General features: G+C 38.1%; 1 protein-coding gene across 1 annotated transcript in view; it reads right to left on the bottom strand.

Annotated features, from left to right (window-relative positions):
* Positions 1-20857, bottom strand: part of CNTNAP2 (contactin associated protein 2) — a 1655962-nt gene that overhangs the window by 1372107 nt on the left and 262998 nt on the right. Inside the window, exon 4 of the mRNA XM_055420199.2 lies at positions 4884-5031. Coding sequence (XP_055276174.2) covers positions 4884-5031 — 148 coding nt within the window. The remainder of the gene's footprint in view (positions 1-4883; positions 5032-20857) is intronic.

Raw genomic sequence — 20857 nt, 5'->3', positions numbered from 1 at the left:
ATGAGTCTGAGTGAACTCCAGGAGTTGGTGATAGACAGAGGGGCCTGGCGTGCTGTGATTCATGGGGTCGCGGAGAGTCGGACACGACTGAGTGACTGAACTGAACTGAACTGAACTGAACTGAACTGATGTTTCTTTCTCATCGTGTGATTGTCGAGGACCAGGCTTGATGGAAAGCCTCATGATAGCACTAGCTCAACTTTTTACAAAGCTACTTGAAACGATTACAGACAGAACACACTGTCATATTTTAAGTCGCATTTCAGTCAACGGACTATATGACCTTTGGTTTTGCCCTTTACCGTGGATTCGAAAGTAGCTTCATTGACAGTGTTGGTTTTTAAAATGGCTATTTTCAAAGAAAGCCATCTCAAAAGTAAAATGGATGCCTATATAGCATAATGAGGAAGAAAAAAAAAGGCAGGGTTGGTTTTAAAAATTACTCACTTAGACAAACAAAAGACAATTCAACAGAAGTAGGGGCATGGTTCTCAACAATTCCATCAAAAAAGAGGGTGTTCAAACTACCAGTAAGGATAACCTCTTTAAAAACTTGAAAAATGTTCATAAAAACTAACCTTCATATAATGAACATGCACCACCACAGCTAAAACTTTCAAACATTCATTTCTAAATGGTGGAGTTGTGGTACAACTAGGAACTCTAGAACTTTGGTTTTGAGAGTCTAAATTGATCCACCCACTTTAGGAAAATTCTGTATATCCTAATTTGGTATTAACCCTTGCTAGCTCTATACCATGAAAAATATTTATAGCAATTCCATTGAAATAGCCAAAAACTGGAAACAACTCAATGTTTAGCAACATGAAACGAATACATAATTGTAGAATAAGCATACAATAAAATAATATTATTCGGGAAAATAAACAAATACTTCAGATAACAAAATGGGTAATTTTCACAAATATTATTTTGAACTAAAGAAGTCAGAGGGGAAATAATGTGTATTTTATCATTTCATCTGTATGAGAATTTAAGTTTTTTTAAAAAGGACAAAAAACAATCAAAAACCAAAAAACCCTTAATCTACGGGGGTAAAAGTAAGGTGAATTTAAGTAGTAGTAACTCAGAGAAGGCTTGATGGCTGCTTGTGGGGTGTCAATATAATTCACTTATTGAGCTGGTGAACATCCCATGGAGTTTTTGTTAGAATTTAGGAATAGGAAAATAGCAGTGGTAGTGAGCTCTGGTTGTACCACCAGGATGTCTGGTTTCCCTTTCAGCTTGAGCACTCAGGCTGTGTGTCTTTGGGCAAAATCTAACCCTCATAATTTGTAGCTTAACAGACATTCAGATGAGTCGCTCTGTCATATCTGACTCTTTGCACCCCCATAGATTGCAGCGTGTCAGGCCCCCCTGTCCATCACCAACTCCCAAAGTTTACTCAAACTTATGTACATTGAGTCGGTGACGCCATCCAACCATCTCATCCTCTGTCATCCCCTTCTCCTGCCCTCAATCTTTCCCAGAATCAGGGTCTTTTCAAATGAGTCAGCTCTTCGCATCAGGTGGCCAAAATATTGGAGTTTCAGCTTAGCATCAGGCCTTCCAATGAATATTCAGGACTGATTTCCTTTAGGATTGACTGGTTTAATCTCCTTGCAGTCCAAGGGACTCTCAAGAGTCTTCTCCAACACCACAGTTCAAAAGCATCAATTCTTCAAAAATCAGCTTTCCTTATAGTCCAACTGTCACATCCATACATGACCACTGGAAAAACCATAGCCTTGACTAGACGGATCTTTGTTGGCAAAGTAATGACTCTGCTTTTTAATACGCTAGTCTAGGGGTCATAACTTTCCTTCCAAGGAGTAAGCGTCTTTTAATTTCATGGCTGCACTCACCATCTGCAGTGATTTTGGAGCCCCCCAAAATAAAGTCTGACACTGTTTCCCCACCTATTTGCCATGAAGTGATGGGACCAGATGCCATGATCTTAGTTTTCTGAATGTTGAGCTTTAAGCCAACTTCTTCACTCTCCTCTTTCACTTTCATCAAGAGGCTCTTTAGTTCTTCTTCACTTTCTGCCATAAGGGTGATGTCGTCTGTATATCTGAGGTTATTGATATTTCTCCCGGCAATCTTGATTCCAGCTTGTGTTTCTTCCAGCCCAGCGTTTCTCATGATGTATCTCAATAGACACCACTACTAGATTAATTGCTACACTTTGCCTCTCATACCATGTTTATCTTATTCACTGTGATACTAGTAACATTGAGCATATTTCATGATCCATGAAAATTGCTCAATAAATAATTATTAATAAAATAGATTATACATAGTATGTTTCCATGGAGAATATTACTTCTTTTTCATTTGTTGAAAGCTGAACATGTTTCTTAGAAAATATGCCATGCAGACAAAAATATCACATTTTGTTTTGGTCCTCCCATTTTGATGTGAACCCCGAGTTATATTCTTCCCTAATTTTCCCAGGTAGGTCAGTGGTAAAGAATCTGCCTGCAAAGCAGAAGACCTGGGTTCAATCCCTGGGTTGGGAAGAGCCCCTTGAGGAGGAAATGGCAACCCACTCCAGTATTCTTGCAAAGTCGGACAGAAGTGAAGGACTGAACACACACACAAGAAATATGATTTGATCATCATTATAGTTACTAAATTCATACAGAGGTGAAAATTTTATATAGTTCAGTCACTCAGTTGTGTCCAACTCTTTACGACTCCATGAATCACAGAACGCCAGGCTTCCCTGTCCATCACCAACTCCTGAAGTTCACCTAAACTCACGTGCATCGAGTTGGTGAAGCCATCCAGCCATCTCATCCTCTGTCGTCCCCTTCTCCTCCTGCCCCCAATCCCTCCCATCATCAGGGTCTTTTCCAGTGAGTCAACTCTTCCCATGAGGTGGTCAAAGTATTGGAATTTCAGCCTCAGCATCAGTCCTTTCAATGAACACCCAGGACTGATCTCCTTTAGGATGGACTGGTTGGACCTCCTTGCAGAAGACTCTCAAGAGTCTTCTCCAACACCACAGTTCAAAAGCATCAATTCTTCAGCACTCAGCTTTCTTCACAGTCCAACTCTCACATCCATACATGACCACTGAAAAAACCATAGCCTTGACTAGACGGACCTTGGTTGGCAAAGTAATGTCTCTGCTTTTTAATATGATATCTAGTTTGATCATAACTTTCCTTCCAAGGAGTAAGCATCTTTGAATTTCATGGCTGCAATCACCATCTGCAGTGATTTTCTAGTCCAAAAAAATGAAGTCTGACACTATTTCCACTGTTTCCCCATCTATTTCCCATGAAGTGATGGGACCACATGCCATGATCTTAGTTTTATGAATGTTGAGCTTAAACTATCAAATGTTTTGTTAATTTTTAAAAAGGTTTTCCAATAGGAAATTTGCATTTTCTGATTGCAGTTAAGTTTTTGTTGTTATGGGTCTGTAGGCAGAGGTGGAGGAAAGTCTAGTAGGAAATTCCTTCTTGAAGCTGATCTAATTCCCTATTTTGTGTGTATCCAGCTTTCCCTCTCCCAGTCAATTAGAACAGGAAGAAAAACTTCCTGGGAGAAGAGGACCATTTTACCAGACAATTCATATTCTAAAGCTAGTGTTTGGAGGAATTCCCTGGTGATCCACTGGTTAGGACTCAGCACTTTTCTTGCCAAGGACACGGGTTCAGTCCCTGGTCAGAGAACTAAGGTCCTGCAAGCCACGCATCACAGCCAACAATAAAAATAAAGCCAATGTCTGCAAATCCTATGTTTGCCAACTGAATATGTACTACCCACTAGCCTAAAAAAGCCTCAAGTAGTCTTTACAGTAATTGTATGTTACTAATGTCTTCACAGAAGCAAATAGGCAAAGATCCATCTTTTCCAGAAGAAGCTATCATCAACCTTGGTCCTGAAAGGAGTTCCACAGATAATGTTTAGCAAAAACTGAGGTCACAGTCAAGAAGATGGATGAGCATAAAGATGAGGACAAGAAGGCTAGGCAGTCAAGGATGTTAAGAAGAAGAAATGAGGTTCTACAGTACAGCACAGGGAGTGCTCCTCAATGCTCCGTGGTAACCTTGATGGAAAGGAAATTCAAAATAAGAGGGGATATGTGCTTACCTACGGCTCATTCACTGTGCTATGCAGCAGAAGATAACGGAACACTGTAAAGCAACTATACTCTAATAAAAATTTTATATATATATATATATATATATATAATAAAAAAGGAGGAACTAGAGGAGTAGAAACCAAGCCCCCCCAACAAAACTGGCTGAAACAGATGGTAGAGTGACAATCCCTAAAAATCCATACATTGAAATCATTAGACATAGATGCGATGACTAAAAAAATACAAAAAGATAATAAAAAACACAACTAAAGGAAAAGAAACTCTTCAGGTAACCAAGTAAGTTTTTAAAAGGAACAAATAAAACTTACAGACATATAAAATATAATTGACATCAAAACTCAGTGGTTGGTTTTAAAAGAACAAAAGGTGAAATTGAAGAGAACCAGAAGGAAGTTTTTAAGACTACTTTCAAAATTCATTCCAAAGAGTCAGAAAGATGGATATAAGCACAGGTTTCTACTTTTCAAATATTTCAAAAAACTTCAAGCATTTTTATTAATAAGCTTTGCTGTGTTAGTACATTTAACAATAATCATTTCCCAAATCCTCTACTAAAGGTATTCTTAGTTTATTCTTATACGTGTGTTTGTTAAAAATGAAAGTATATATTTAAAACATATGACCAACTTTATATGTTTTTTATATAAAGACACATGGCAATTCACTGTCAGAGAAAGCAACTAAAATAATTCAAAATAATGAAATTACTAACTAAATGAATATGGCAAAAATCCACCACCAATTTCCACAGTATGGTACTCACAGTAAGAACAGCCATAGACCTCAATCCTGAGCCCAATGCGGCCTTCTCCATTCCAATCCAGAGGCACAAAACGGACAAACCGGGCAATGACCGGATGCTGTAAGTCGTGCCGGACGACACTGTCAGAGTTGACATTCCCAGGAAATGCCTGGCAAAAAAAAAAAGAGATTTGAAAATTAGGGGAAAGTACTTTAGAAACCACCGTGTACTCTATGTGCTAAAATAAATGTAAACTGTCTTATGCAATGGAGGTATTTTATATTCTCTAAACCATAAACAAATTGAAAAAAGCTTCCGTACTTACTTTATTTGAAAAACAGGGCCAATTTTAAATGCAAGCTAGGACAACGTTTCCATGGGTTCTTTCGTGTATGGAAATGCACACACATGTTAAAAGAAGGAAATACTCTGACATACACTGTAGTATCCAGTAATCAATTATGAGTTCTATTATTTTAAATTTAAACTATGCAGTATACATTTTTTAAAACACACTCCAACCATATTTCTTGCTTTTTAAAAATCTTCTCTTCATGACTACCCATGCCATCATCAGAAATCTGAAAAAATGTTTCAACATTGAGTTTGGCAAAAAGAGCAACTGAATACACTGTGCAGAGGTCAGGAAACTCTACATTTTATTAGCATAACTGTATGTGAACATATTTTATTTCTCTTATTAACAGAAGATTTTGTCAAGAATTATTTGCCACAATTATTTTTTTATATTGAAAGTTCATATTGTCTATTTTTTTTTGGCAGAGAACAAACGGATTTTCTTTGGTCATGGCCATTATTCCTTAGCAAACATTTATAAAACATACTGCATAATAAGGATTAGCACAAGGTAATATGGGAAACCCAGGAGCAAGGAAAGCCATAGATGCTACACTCAAAAGAGTGTGCAATCTAATAACAGGAAAATATCAATATAAAATTATAACTTAAAGTAAGGAAGATTTAAAGCAAAAGACCATTAATATTTTAGAATATGTCAAATAAATGAGAAATACATGTGTAAGGCAATGGCAAGCCACTCCAGTACTCTTGCCTGGAAAATCCCATGGATGGAGGAGCCTGGTAGGCTGCAGTCCGTGGGGTCGCTAAGGTTCGGACACGACTGAGCGACTTCACTTTCACTTTTCACTTTCACACATTGGAGAAGGAAATGGCAACCCACTCCAGTGTTCTTGCCTGGAGAGTCCCAGGGACGGGGGAGCCTGGTGGGCTTCCGTCAAGGGGTCACACAGAGTCGGACACGACTGAAGTGACTTAGCAGCAGCAGCAGCAGCAGCAAGCTATTTAAAACACATTTTGTTGTTCTTGTTTAGTTTCTAAGTTGTGTCTGAGTTGGTGACCTCATGCCCTGTAGCCCTCCAGGCTCCATTGTCCATGGGATCTCCCAAATAAGAACACTGGAGTGAGTGGCCATTTCCTTCTCCAGTTTTAAACATGAGCTGCTTTAATTTCACATACACGTTCTAGCTGTCCCTATCTTAAATAACTGAGATTTTGGAAAGCTATATTCCACATGAGATCCTCTTTTATATTTTCAAAATAATCTCTTAAACATTGAAATAAAAAATTTAGAAAGATCACTGAACATTTTAAGTCATAACATGATACAACATAAGCACTATATTACATGGCTAATCTGTTGCATTCTTAACTGATATTTTGAATCTCTTTCTACATTAAATCAGGAGTTTTATCTCTTTTAAATGTATCTTTTACAACAACTTTTAAAAGATATAAAATTATTACGAAGCAAGTAAAGAGATACTTTCAATAAAGAGTACACAGTAGCTTTGAAATAGAAGGCTCTGGTTTAATTGCACACAAATACATGTATGCAAAAGTGTATGTTGAAATATTTCCTCAAGATTTAAAATACTCTTTAAAACATTCAGTTGGCTCCAATAATCTGCAAAATAGGTACTAGTCTGTGTGTGTGTGTGTGTGTGTGTCTGTGTGCGTGCACACAGTTGCTAGTGTTCAGTAGTGTCCTGCTATATGCTACCCCGTGGAATGTAGCCTGCCAGGCTTCTCTGTCCATGGGATTTTTCCAGGCAAAATTGCTGGAGTGGGTTGCTATTTCCTTCTCCAGGGGATCTTCCTGACCCACGGATGGAACCTGTGTCTCCTGCATTGCAGGTGGATTTTTTATCAGCTGAGTCACCAGGGAAGTCCTAATAGTCTAAAATATATACAATTATATGCTTTGGAAACTGAGATATTCTCCAATAATGATTCCTACTGTGTTCTCTTTGGTTTTCCCAAAGCTGTTGTGTTGGCTAAAAAGTTCATTCAGGTTTTTATCATTCATAAGATTTTATGGAAAAAAGCCAAAATCCAAACTTTCTGTCCATACCAATACATACTACCACTGCTTTTCAAAATAGCCACATCCTCTTCAATTCTTCATTGGACAAAACCATTTGAGCTTTAGATCTTAAATTTCATCATATAAATAGACATCTTTGCATTGTGCTGACAACATTTTATCAAGGAAAACAGATTTATTTTTTCTTTGTAGGTATTTTTCTAGCCAGCTTTTAGTTTTACACAGAAGCCACAAATTTATTTTATTAAATTGTGGCTGCATTTTAATATCATTTTTGGTTGTCCTGGCTTCAAAAGCAATACCAGTGAGAATCCCTGAATTAATTCCCTGAGTGCAAATAGATTAATCTAAATATTATCTTAAATAAGATTCAACAAAAGCTAACAAACAATTTTAACTTAAGGATCAACTATATGCTTAACATATATATCTATAAGCTTTCCTGGTGGCTCAGATGGTAAAGAATCTGCCCGCAATGTGGGAGACCCAGGTTCGATCCCTGAGTTGGGAAGATCCCCTGGAGAAGGGAATGGCAACCCACTCCAGTGTTCTTGCTTGGAGAATCCCATGGACAGAGGAACCTGGTGGGCTAGAGTCCATGAGGCCGCAGAGTCAGACACGACTGAGTGACTAAAACACACACACATACATATGCTTAACATGGTGCTAAGTGGTATATGAGAAGGTAATGGCAACCCACTCCTGTACTCTTGCCTGGAAAATCCCATGGATAGAGGAGCCTGGTAGGCTTCAGTCCATGGGGTTGCAAAGAGTCGGACACGACTGAGCGACTTCACTTTCACTTTTCACTTTCCTGCATTGGAGAAGGAAATGGCAACCCACTCCAGTGTTCTTGCCTGGAGAATCCCAGGGACAGGGGAGCCTGGTGGGCTGCCGTCTATGGGGTCACACAGAGTCGGACATGACTGAAGCGACTTAGCAGCAAGTGGTATATGAATATTAAAAACAACACAGACAGCAAGTAACTTTCTTAGAAATCAGTTTCTGAGACATTTCTAGTCTGATGAAGCCTAAAAAAAGAAAAAATATATATTGCTCTGTGTTCTCCTGTTTTTCCTAATACTTCATTTCTGACACCAGACGTACGGGTTTTCGCACATGCCAGGCCATACTTTGTGGACACCAGCCAGTGTTCCACACCTAAACTCGATTCTAACACTATCTACCTGGAGGTAGATTCAGATCCCACAGTTGAAGGGCTGAGTTCCTCAAGACCACCCCCACTTCAGATGCCAGTCTCCAGCCCCGTTTGTCACCTATGCTTCTGAAACACCATACCTCAGAGGTCCCCACGACCCCATCCTTAGGTTCAACTGCTTGCTGAACAGCTCACAGAACACAGGAAAACAGTTTACGAACTAGATTACTGGTTTATGCCGAAGGATTCAACTCAGGAACAGATGGAAGAGATGCATAGAGCACGGTGGGTGAGAAGGGCTGCAGGCCCGCTCCAGGTGTACCACCCTCCTAGCATCTCTGTTTATTCACCAACCGTTCTGAACTCCTAAAATTCTAGATTTTTATGCAGCTACTGTGTGCATGTGTGATGATCAAATCATTGGCCATTGGTGACAACTCAATCTCCTGCCCTGCTCTCCTCCTCAGAGGTCAGGATGAGGCTGAAAGTTTCAGCTCTCTAATCAAATCACATGGTTGGTTTCATCTTAAGGTTATCAAGGGGGTTTTCAAAAATCACCTCATTGACATAAACTCAGGTGTGGGTTGAAAGGAATTTGTTATGAATAACAAAAGACACCAATTTCAGCTTTATCACACTTATCACTTAGGAAATCCCAGGAGTTTCAGAAGCCGTGTGGCAGACAGCATGGATAAAGACCAAAAATATATATTTCTCACTATAAATCCTGATATCACAGGCCTAAAATAAAATATGAAAAAACATGTTGCAAAAGGCAGCATTAAAAGGAAGTACAGAAGTGTGTGGCATAGCTAGTGATTTCAATAATCCTTAGAATCCTATGAAATCTATGAAATCAGGAGAACTATAGAAAGAGAGAGACTTTAACTGGATAGGAGGTCAGAAGTATGTTTAGGAGATAGAAAGGGAAAAGGACACAGGAGAGGACTGGGAAAGACTGGAAAAAAGAAGGAACTCAGGAGTAAGTCAGAAAGAGAAACACCAAGACAGCATACTTCATGGATATGGAATTTAGGAAGACAGTAATGACAACGCTATATGCAAGGCAGCAAAAGAGACACAGATGTGAAGAACAGACTTTAAGACTCTGTGGGAGAAGGCGAGGGTGGGAAGATTTGAGAGAATAGCATTGAAACATGCATATTACCATTGTAAAATAGCTGACCCGCACAATTTCGATGCAGGAAGCAGGGCATTCAAAGCTGATGCTCTGGGACAACCCAGAGGGATGAGGTAGGGAGGGAGGCGGGAGGGGGGTTCAGGATGGGGGGGACACATGTGCTCCTGTGGCTGATTCATGTCGATGTACAGCAAAACCCACAATACTGTAAAGTAATTACCCTCCAATTAAAATAAATAAACATACACACACACACACACACAAAAGAAGGAACTCAGATCTAGGGCTGGGGATACCCTGAGTCTAGTAGTTGTGGTGAAATTTTGTTCTTTAGGGGTAACTTCTCTAGCCCTCATCTATTTTATTCCTTCTCTCCATGTCTGTCCCCCAAAAAGATCTGACTAGCTTACCTAAAAAATCTACTTTAGAACTAAAATTGCGGACTCTGAAAACATAAACTATATTCAGGAATAAGTGATAAGGACATAAATCTGACTGGAAGAAGCGTTCATATTGGAAAATCATGAGTGTTTTAACAAGTTGTGTCTGATTGTGGACAGAAGAAAACAGCATGTGTTTCTTTTCTAAATGATAGAATAAGAGCCATATTTAGAAGATCTTGGATAGTGGGAGATCAAGTTGGTGGCAGAAAGACGAGTCATAGAGTTCAAAGTCAATGCCACGTGGTGGGAAGGGAAAATGCTTCAAAAGAATTAATAACACTTTGAGAGGAGGGAGTAAGAGCAATGATATAAACCAATCTATTCACATATTGGCATTGGGGACAATGGGAGTGGGGATAAAATGGCAGACATCCATCCTTTCCCTCCCCACCAACCTCTTCTCTTTAAGTAAGAGCACCTAGATTTTCTTTACAACGTTACCCAATCTTTACTCTTAATCCACCTGATTCAGGAGAGGCAGATGCCACACCAAGGCTCAACCTTAGCACTTCTGCTCAAAGTGTTATGTATTCATATAGCCATTAATTCATTCAGGAGATATCTGAGAGTTTTTTATGGACCAGGTACTGTTCAAATCACTATGGAGACAGAAGTGGACAATAAAGTTTCAGCTCACGTGGCATTGGCATTATTAAGGTATACAGTATGTCAGTACAAAGTGGGGCAAATAATAAACAATATGCAATGGATATATGTAATATTTACAATAGTCAGGACGTGGAAACACTCGAAGTGTTCATTGACAGATGAATGGATAAAGATTTGGTATATGTACACAATGGAATATTACTCAATCATAAAAAAGAACAAAACGCCGCCATTCACCACAACATGGATGGGCCTAGAGATTATAATACTGAATGAAGTGAGGCAGAGAAAGACAGATATCACATGACACTGCTTAAATATGGCATCTAGAAAAAATGGTACAAGTGAATTTATTTACAAAAGAGAAATAGAGTTATAGATGTAGAAAACAAATTTATGGTTACTGGTATGGGAAGGGTGGGAGGGATAAACCAGGAGATCAGGATTGACATATACACACTGCTATATGTCAAATGGATAACTAGCAAGGATCTACTGTGTAGCACAGGAAACTCTACTCAATATTCTGTAATGACTTACATGGAAAAATAATCTAAAAAAGTGTGGATATATGTATACATACAATGATTCACTTTGATGTACAGCAAAAACTAACACAGCATTTTAAATCAACTATGCTCTGATAATTCTTTTAAAATATAATTATATATAAATTAAAGACACTGAGTTATATAGTATGTATCTATTGTTGTATATTATAGGTATGGCTCAATTTTTTGCTTCACAGACGCTTTTGTAATTGAAGGTTTCTGGCACCACTGCCTGGAGAAAATCTATTGGCACCATTTTTCCAACAGCATTTGCTCACTTCAGGTCTTGGTCACGTTTGGTAATTCTTGCAATATTTCAAGCTTTTTCGTTATTATTATACTCACTATCATGATGTGTGGTCAGTGATCTTTGATGCCACTAATACAACTGTTTGGGGGTGCATTGAACCACACCCATATGAGAGTGAATTTAATCTATAAACATTCTGTACATTTTGACTCCCCACTGACCTGCCATTCCTCCATCTCTTTTCATTTCCTCGGGTCTCCCTATCCCCTGAGACAGAACAATACTGAAATCAGGCCAATTAATAACCCAGCAATGGCCTCTAAGTGTTTAAATGAAAGGAACAGTCAACTGACATACCACAGTTCATGTTGTTTTATCCTAAGAAATTGTCACAGGCACCCCAACCTTCAACAATCATCATGTTGATCAGTCAACAGCATCAACTTTGATGCAAGATCCTGCATCAGCTAAAAGATCACAATTCCCTGAAGGCTCAGATGAGGGCTAGCATTTTTTAGCAATCAAGTATTTTTAAATTAAGATGTGGCCATTGTTTCTAGACAAAATGGTACTGTACACTGAACAGACTACAGTATAGTATAAACATAACTTTGACACTTTTATTGTGAAACCAAAAGAAGTCATGTGACTCACTTGATTGCAATATTTTCTTTATTGAGTAATCTGGAACCAGACACACGATATGTCCCAGGTATGCCTATAAATATATATGTGTGTGTGCATAATTATATGTATATATATATACATTTAGTATAAGCAAAAGTAAGAAATGCAAACATCTTGAGTATACGCTGCATGTTTTGGGGGCAGGAAGGAAGCCAGAATTTATAGAGCACAGTGAAGAAGCAAGGAGGGACTGCAGGCCATAACAATGTGATAAACTTCATATTAATTGGGCTAAAAGAAAATTCACTGGAGAGTTTTCAGTAAAAATGTCACACAACTTAAATATTAAGGTCAGGGCCACTAAAACGGGGTCCCCAGGTGGCACTAGTGGTAAAGATCCTGCCCATCAGTGCAGGAGACTTAAAGACACAGGTTTCATCCCTGGGTTGGGAAGATTCCTTGGAGGAGGGCATGGAAACCCATTCCAGTATTCTTGCCTGGAGAATATAATGGACAGAGGAGCCTGGCAGACTATGGTCCATGGGGTCACAAAGAGTCGGACAAAACTGGTGACTTAGCACACACACATACCACTAAAATACAGTTCCCCAAATAAAACAAAGTTCCTAGTATGACAGTAGAAGATGCCATAGCATATTATAAAATACAGGAGAATGGTGGATGGGATAAACTGGTTACAAGTGCTCTGGAGGAGTGAAGCTGTTAGGGAGAAGGTAGGAATGATGCTGTGGAAGTGAATGCTGGAGAGGAGCAACAGGACACATCTTCAATCCTGGACCCCAAATGCACAACACGTGAGGAGAAAACAAAGCAAAATACAGAACTACTAGGAATGGAAGCTCTCCATCCACTGAGCTCCCATTGGCCACTCTGGTTATTATAGAAAGGGATGGACACCAGAGAAAGATAAAGTAGGTCCATCTGTGATGATATCATTTCAGCATCTAAATTCAGAGACTTCAGAAGCAAATCTACAAGATTTTTGATGATCTGACCTGTGTCCTCATTGGTTTGTGTTTGTATTTTTTTTAAAGCAACAAAGAATACTGACTAATACAAAGATATTAGAAGGGAAATATAATTAGTGAAGATTTAAATATATTGTCTTTGAGATGTCTCCACGAAACTGAAAGGTCACATAGAAAATTTGAGATGTTTAGCATAGCTTTTCAGAAAGGGTAACATTTATTATTTATGAGGAAATGCATGGCATATGGTATTTTCTTCAGAATTCACAGCATCAGTAGATTGTGTTTTTTGCACTTCTTTTCATTTCCAAGCATATTGAGACTTAAGACATTATCCTAAATTGAAGTTGAAAATATTTCATAGGAATGATGTAGGCGTTACTGATCGAATATAAAGGTGTAATTAAATGTGAAATGTCTCTTCTATAGCAGTATTTAGAAAAGAAATTTAGAAGGAGGTGTAGCCATTGATTTAACAAAACAACATCCAATATTTATATATTACTTTCTTATTTAAAGCTTTCTAGTACATACTGTATGGTTTGTGCCTTATAGGAAATCCTAACTTTGGGAGGGATCTTATTTTTTCAAACCAATAAATTCAGGCTATGAGAAAGTAGAGCACTTAACTGATGCTGAACAGCTAGTCTGGGCAAACCAGGGCAAAGCAAGAAGTCCATCCACTCCCGCAATGACCTTTGCTTGAGAATCAAGTTTAAAGCAAGGAATAAAGATCTTTCTATTTAGGCACAGCACATTTTTTTTTTATATATTTGATGCTACCTATTTGAATATCAAAGTTTGGTAGATAATTGTTATCTACATTTTGGGCATACACTTGGTTTCTGGCTCATTTATCAGGTAGCCTATTTGACCTATATGCCTTAGTTTTCTCAACATTTTTATTTACACTAATTTTTGACAATATTAATATTTTCTTTTCTCAGAAGTTTTCTAAAAAGATACTCCTACTGTAATATTAGCCAAAGTTTCCCTGCAAATCTTTCTATAAGTAATTATAAAGCTGAAATGATACTGCTTATGATAAAAAGAAAGGGTAGTCTGCTATAATGCTGTATTTTTAAAGTAGTAATGACTACTTTGTCATAGGGCTTGAAAAAGGAACTTATTTTTTCAAATAATTTGGCTCTTACAATTCTTGTACTTTTCACATGGATTAAAAAAAAGGAACAGAAAAACAAACTAAGATATACAGCTGATTTTTACAAAACCCCTATAATTTGAAAATACGCATCAAAAATTGAAAAATTAAAATGAATTTGAACATTTCTTGAATAGAACACTATCCTTTAAAATTCAACCTTCGTTTAGATAAATGCCACACAATAATATATGCTTTGTGGATACATGAGAGCGTCAGAAAAATTCATCATTGTAAGACTGACAAATCAATTTACATAAGCTTGTAAATTGCATGTCACTGCTATTAAATCTCCTGACATGGCTGTGATTTGTATATATGCTTAGAAGGATTTATTTTTTATTTTTACTAACATAGAATTTCTGTAACTCACAAATCTTCATGCTTAGTAAAACAATAAAATAAGGCTAAACATATGGTGATTCTTTTGAGTTACTGTCCTAAAAACTATTAAAATATGCAGCAAAGAAGGCTAATACCTAAAACAGACTGATTATATTCTTTGCAGCCAAAGATGGAGAAGCTCTATACAGTCATCAAAAACTAACTACGGGAGCTAACTACGGCTCAGACTATGAGCTTATTTCAAAATTCAGACTTAAATTGAAGAAAGAAAGGAAAAACACTAGACCATTCAGGTATGACCTAAATCAAATCCCTTAAGATTATACAGTGGAGGTGACAAATAGATTCAAGGGGTTAGATCTGGTAGACCAGTGCCTGAGAACTATGGATGGAGGTTTGTAACAAAGTACAGGAGGCAGAGACCGAAACCATCCCAAAGGAAAAGAAATGCAAGGAGGAAAAATGGTTGTCTGAGGAGGCCTTACAAATAGCTGAAAGAAGAGAAGTCAAAGGCAAGGAAGAAAGGGAAAGATATACCCAACTGAATGCAATGTTCCAGAGGACAGAAAGAAGAGATAAGAAAGCCTTCCTTAGTGATCAATGAAAAGAAATAGAGGAAAACAACAGAATAGGAAAGACTAGAGATCTTTCCAAGAAAATTAGACATAACAAGGGAAGATTCATGCAAAGATGGGCTTAATAAAAGACAGAAATGGTATGGACCTAACAGAAGCAGAAGATATTAAGAAGAGGTGGCAAGAATACACAGAAGAACTGTACAAAAAAAATCTTCACGACCAAGATAACCACGATTATGTGATCACCAGCCTAGAGCCAGACATTCTGGGATGTGAAGTCAAGCGGGCCTTAGGAAGCATCATAGAACAAAGCTAGTGGAGGTGATGGGATTCCAGCTGAGCTATTTCAAATTCTAAAAGATGGTGCTGTTAAAGTGCTGCACTCAGTATGCCAGCACATTTGGAAAACTCAGCAGTGGCCACAGGACTGGAAAAGGTCAGTATTCATTCCAATCCCAAAGAAAGGCGATGCCAAAGAATGCTCAAAGTACCACACAATTGCACTCATTGACATCCCACCAAAGTAATGCTCAAAATCCTTCAAGCTAGGCTTCAAAGGGCATGAACTGAGAACTTTCAGATATAAAAACTGGATTTAGAAAAGGCAGAGGAACCAGAAATCAAATTGCCAACATCCATCGGATCATCGAAAATGCAAAGGAATTCCAGAAAAATATCTACTTTTGCTTCATTGACTATGCTAAAGCCTTTGACTATGTGGATCACAATAAACTGTGGAAAATTCTTCAAGAGATGGGACTACCAGACTACCTTATCTGCCTCCTGAGAAACCTGAATACAAGTCAAGATGCAACAGGGAGAACTGTACATGGAAAAACAGACTGGTTCCTAACTGGGAAAGGAGTACATCAAGGCTGTATATTGTCACCCCACTTATTTAACTTATATGCATAGTACATCATGTAAAATGCTGGTCTGGATGAATCACAAGCTGGAATCAAGATTGCCAGGAAAAATCAACAATTTCAGATATGCAGATGACACCATCCTAAAGGCAGAATGCAAAGAGGAACTACGGAGCCTCTTGATGAAGGTGCAAGAGGAGAGTGAAAAAGCTGGCTTAAAACTCATAACTCAAAAAACTAATATTATGGCATCCGGTCCCAACAATTCATGACAAACAGATGGGGAGAAAGTGGACACAGTGACAGATTTTATCTTGGGGGGCTTCAAAATCACTGCAGATGTTGTCTACAGCCACAGTATTAAAAGACACCTGCTCCCTGGAAGGAAAGCTATGACAAACCCAGAGAGGGTATTAAAAAGTAGAGACATCACTTTGCCGACAGAGGTCTGTAGTTTTTCCAGTAGGGGTTTTTCTAGTAGTCACGTACAGATGTGGCATTTGGAAGAAGGCTGAGAGCCAAAAATTTGATGCCTTCAAACTGTGGTGCTGGAGAACACTCTTGAAGCATCCCTTCAACTGAAAGATTAAACCCATCAATCCTAAAGGAAATAAACCCTGAAAATTCATTGGAAGAACTGATGCTGAAGCTGAGCCTCTAATACTTTGACCACATCATTCAAAGAGCTGACTCATGGAAAAGATCCTGACACTGGGAAGGACTGAAGGCAGGAGGAGAAGTACATGACAGAGGATGAGATGGTTGGATGACACCACCGACTCAACAGACGTGAGTTGGAACAAATCGGGAGATTGTGAAGGATAGGGAAGCATAGACACACAAACACAGCACTAAGTCATGTCCGACTCTTTGCAACCCCATGGACTATAGACCGCCAGGCTCCTCTGTCCATGGGATTCCCCAGGCAAGAATACTCGAGTGGGTTGACATTTCCTTCTTCAGGGGAACTTACTGACCCAGGGATCAAACCCAGGTCTCCTGCACTGCAGGCAGATGCTTTACCAACCGATCTACTATTGAGCTGGTGTGTAAATCAATGAGTCAGAGCAGAGGGGAGTTTAGGATCTCTTAGGTCACACAAAGAAGCATGGTATGCTGCAGTTCATGGGGATTTAGAGAGTCAGACACAATTTATGACTGAACAATGAACAGCAAAGAACTTTTAAAAAAGTAGTGAGTTTTTCAGGATGCTAATTGTAGAATAATCTGAACACGACTGAAGTTTCAATAACTGAAGATTTCCCACCATGTGCACTAAGTATTTCTTCTAGTTCGTACAATAGTTTCATTGATGTAAGAGAAAGGGAGAGGCAACCTTTTTCACTCTAAAGTACCAAATAGTAAATATTTTAGGTTTAGCAGGGTACAGACTTCTCAGTCCCAGATCCTTCTTTTTCTTTTTTAGTTTTAACAACATTTGAAAAATGTAAAAGCCTTCTTAGTTCCCTGACTTTAAAAGAACAGGGATAGAACAGACTTAGCCAAGGGGCCAGAGTTTGCCAACCCCTGGTCTGAAGCTCTTTCATATTAACAGATATTCCCTCAGATAGGGAGCCAAATCTAAAATCATTGGAAGACTTTTCAGCCACTTAGTATTTAAAAACCAACAAACTTCAGAAAAGCATTTTGTCAATCCTTGAAGCATATAATTTATCAGAGTGAAAGAAAATATATAAGGATTTAGAATATGTTCCCTTCAAATTCTTTATTATGGGGTTTGAAGCGTAACTTAGAAAGTATTTCATGAGAGAATAAATACATTTAGCCCTCACTAAAGCCTCACCATTTAGAAACCTAAAACAAGCAATCACGGGCTCCTGCAGTGAATGAATGAAAAGATATAGATACATCTCAGGGCAAAGGTTTTGCTTAAGACTGAAAAATGTGTCTAAAACACCCAGCGCTTGTGCAAGCAAGCCTAAGAAGAACTTTTAGTACTACCAACAAGTCGCATACGTGGCAAATTATGTGAGAAAAACAACAATACATGAATACTTCCTAAAGTGAGATATCATTATTAAGACCGATAATGTCTCCGCTGCCATAAAAACATATATTGATGAGTCCTTAGGCTGATGTCGTAAACCTGTGATCACCATGATCACTTTTAAGTGAAATTTTATTTCTTGCTGAATTTTGAGCTTTATTGTCCCTATGCCATCAATTCACATCAAAAGGTAGAAATAGATTTTCCACTTTGCAATCTTGATGGGCGTCTCGAAGCCTAAGTTACATTCCTTGCTGGGGTAGAAAGAAAAGAAGTGCCTTCATAAAGTATTGCATCTGTTGCAGTCTCACTCTGGCCTCTTCACCTGAACACTCTTGCCATCATCTTGATCAGCCTGTACAACCAATCCTGCAGAACTCAGCTTACATAGCACTTTCTGACAGTCGGTACAATACATCCTCTGACCCTCAATTACCTGCCATTCTTCAGGGTGCCTCATAATATACTATACTTTTTATTCCCTTCACTCAGTTGTAATAACTTCATTATGCCTGTGATTAAGCCCCTCATCACTACTTCAAACGTGAGTCTGCACTGAAGTTTGTGATCAAGCCTCTGGTTTCACCACTATTTTCTGATGCCCCAGTATAGTGTCTGGTGTTCAGTAAGCATCAGTTTACTGCCTAAATGAATAAATAAAATGTGAATTTTACATTTCATAGCTCTTGTTATTTCTGGCCATACCAAAGGCTAGTTCAGGAGCTATTTATAGTTAATAAGCCGTATGTTAGACAATATCCTACAGGAATTGAGCTTGCTATCAATCAGAGCTTGCTAGTCTGATTCAACAGGACACTAGGCTAATAAATAAAGTTTTCTCAGAGGTGTTGGGATGTCATTATCAGTATGCAAATTGGCTGGGTATTCCAGAGATGATGGGGGAAATAAAAGGAAATGGTCATACAAAAATCACATCAAAATCAAGGGAGTAATGCTAGGAACAATGTGAAAACTAACACATACACACAAACCCATCCATCAAATCTATGTTCACCTTGGTAATGGACTTGAACTCTGCTAAAAGCACACGCTATGCAGTTGCTAAACCACAGCAAACATCTTGGGGAGAAAATGCTGAAACATTCTGCTATTTAAGCAGCAGTGCTCTCTGGACACTTCTGCTCCTGACTCAAATATTTCCAGTGATTTTCATTATGCCAAAGTTATGAACAGACTTTAAAATTATTTTACTAAGGAACTCTTCAATTCAAGATCCCTGCAGAGGAGCTTCCTGACCCAAGGATTGAACCAGTGTCCCTTACATCTCTTGCCTTGGCAGGCGATTTCTTTACCACTAATGCCACCTGGGAAGCCTGCTTTTGTATGTATCCCTAGCTTATTCCTTTTTATTGGTGGGTAGTATTTCACTGTATAATTATATCACCATTGTTTATCCACGTTTCTGTTGACAGACTCAATGATGTTTTCAATTGTTTTATGAATGAAATTGTTTTAAGTATCTGCGCAAACGCCTAGTAGAACAATTTCTGAGCGAGAGAACGGATGAATGCTTTAAAAATTTTAAGGAAAAAGACATATAGTGATTATAGCATCAGTCATATATCTTAAATTTCAGAGAAATCTGTATACTGCCTACAACTTAAATTCATTAGTTTGTGTATTTATGTTCTACTTCGCCCTAAACTTCTCTACATATTTTTCATCATCCTAAATGTCAAATTATAAGAAAGGGTGAAACTAATTAGATAATGCTATCAACTATCTTTTTCTCCAGTATTTGAAATAAATATATATACAAAGTAAAAAACACAAAAGTAAAGTACAGCATAACTGATGGAGTCAGGAGATGGCAAAGTTTAAGAGAATGGAGAAGGAAGAACATGATGAAAAAATTCGTGTTTTTAAGTAAAGAGTCAAAAGATATGAGCAAAACTTGATAGAATGGCAAACCCACTTGTGAGTATATTATTACATGTAATAAAATTAACCCCAAAAGAATGTTAAACGTTTGAGCAAATGTTTATATAATTGCTAAAAACAGGACAGTTATGGGGAAAAACAGGTTAACTAACTACAAGTTCATCTGTCAAGAATTAGTAGTCATTAATTTCAAACTTGACAAATGAACAACCTGCTATATAGGTTATTGGAAGAATGGAGACAGGGATGGGGAGATACTGGCGAGGAAACTTTTGCTTTTTACATTTAATTCTTCATGTACAAATGATTAAAAATGTTTATGTACTACTTTGATAAAAATAAACCACAAAACATATTTTTTTGGAGGGTTGTCTCTGAAACTTTGGCTTTAAGATTCATGGAAAAGTACACAGATGGAGACACGTTCAGTAGTGAGACCCATCTTGTCTGTAAAAATAAAATCTAACCAGCTGCTTGACAAAACAGAAGACTCCTGGTACTGAGCCCGGAAAGAGATTTCTCAAATGAGCCCAATGTAAAAGGAACCACGCTACACAATGAACAAATTGTTCAACAGCATCTGTATAAGAAGATAGCAACAAAATTCATAGGGAGCTTCTTAAAGTTTCTAAATGCTGAAACACAATTTTACAATGGTAATCAAAACTGCCAACAGAAGTTATTTAGTTCTCCGCTGACTGGCTTAATCTAGAAACAGTTTGGGGTATTTAGAGGAATCAGTGGTTTGCACTGCCTTCAGCTGATCCTTCATAAACTTTGTTTTCTCGAGAATTTGCTGTTTCAATGGCTATGAATTTGAGAATATACATGGAGATACCCAGAATACATCCGGTTCCAAATGTGGAACCAAATGGATTCATCAGCATAAAATCAACAAAACGAGTTTTATTTAGGGGGATGGTCAGTATTAGCAAAGTAAGTTACCATCTTCAAAATGTGTCTCTCCCTTGGCGGCTAAGTGGTAAAGAATTTGCCTGCC

The sequence above is a fragment of the Moschus berezovskii genome, chromosome 3, assembly GCF_049115385.1.
Source record: "Moschus berezovskii isolate FMDL1 chromosome 3, NW_MosBer_1.0, whole genome shotgun sequence".
Taxonomy (NCBI): domain Eukaryota; kingdom Metazoa; phylum Chordata; class Mammalia; order Artiodactyla; family Moschidae; genus Moschus; species Moschus berezovskii.
The sequence above is the reverse complement of the archived record's forward strand: the minus strand, read 5'-3'. Positions and strand labels throughout refer to the sequence as shown.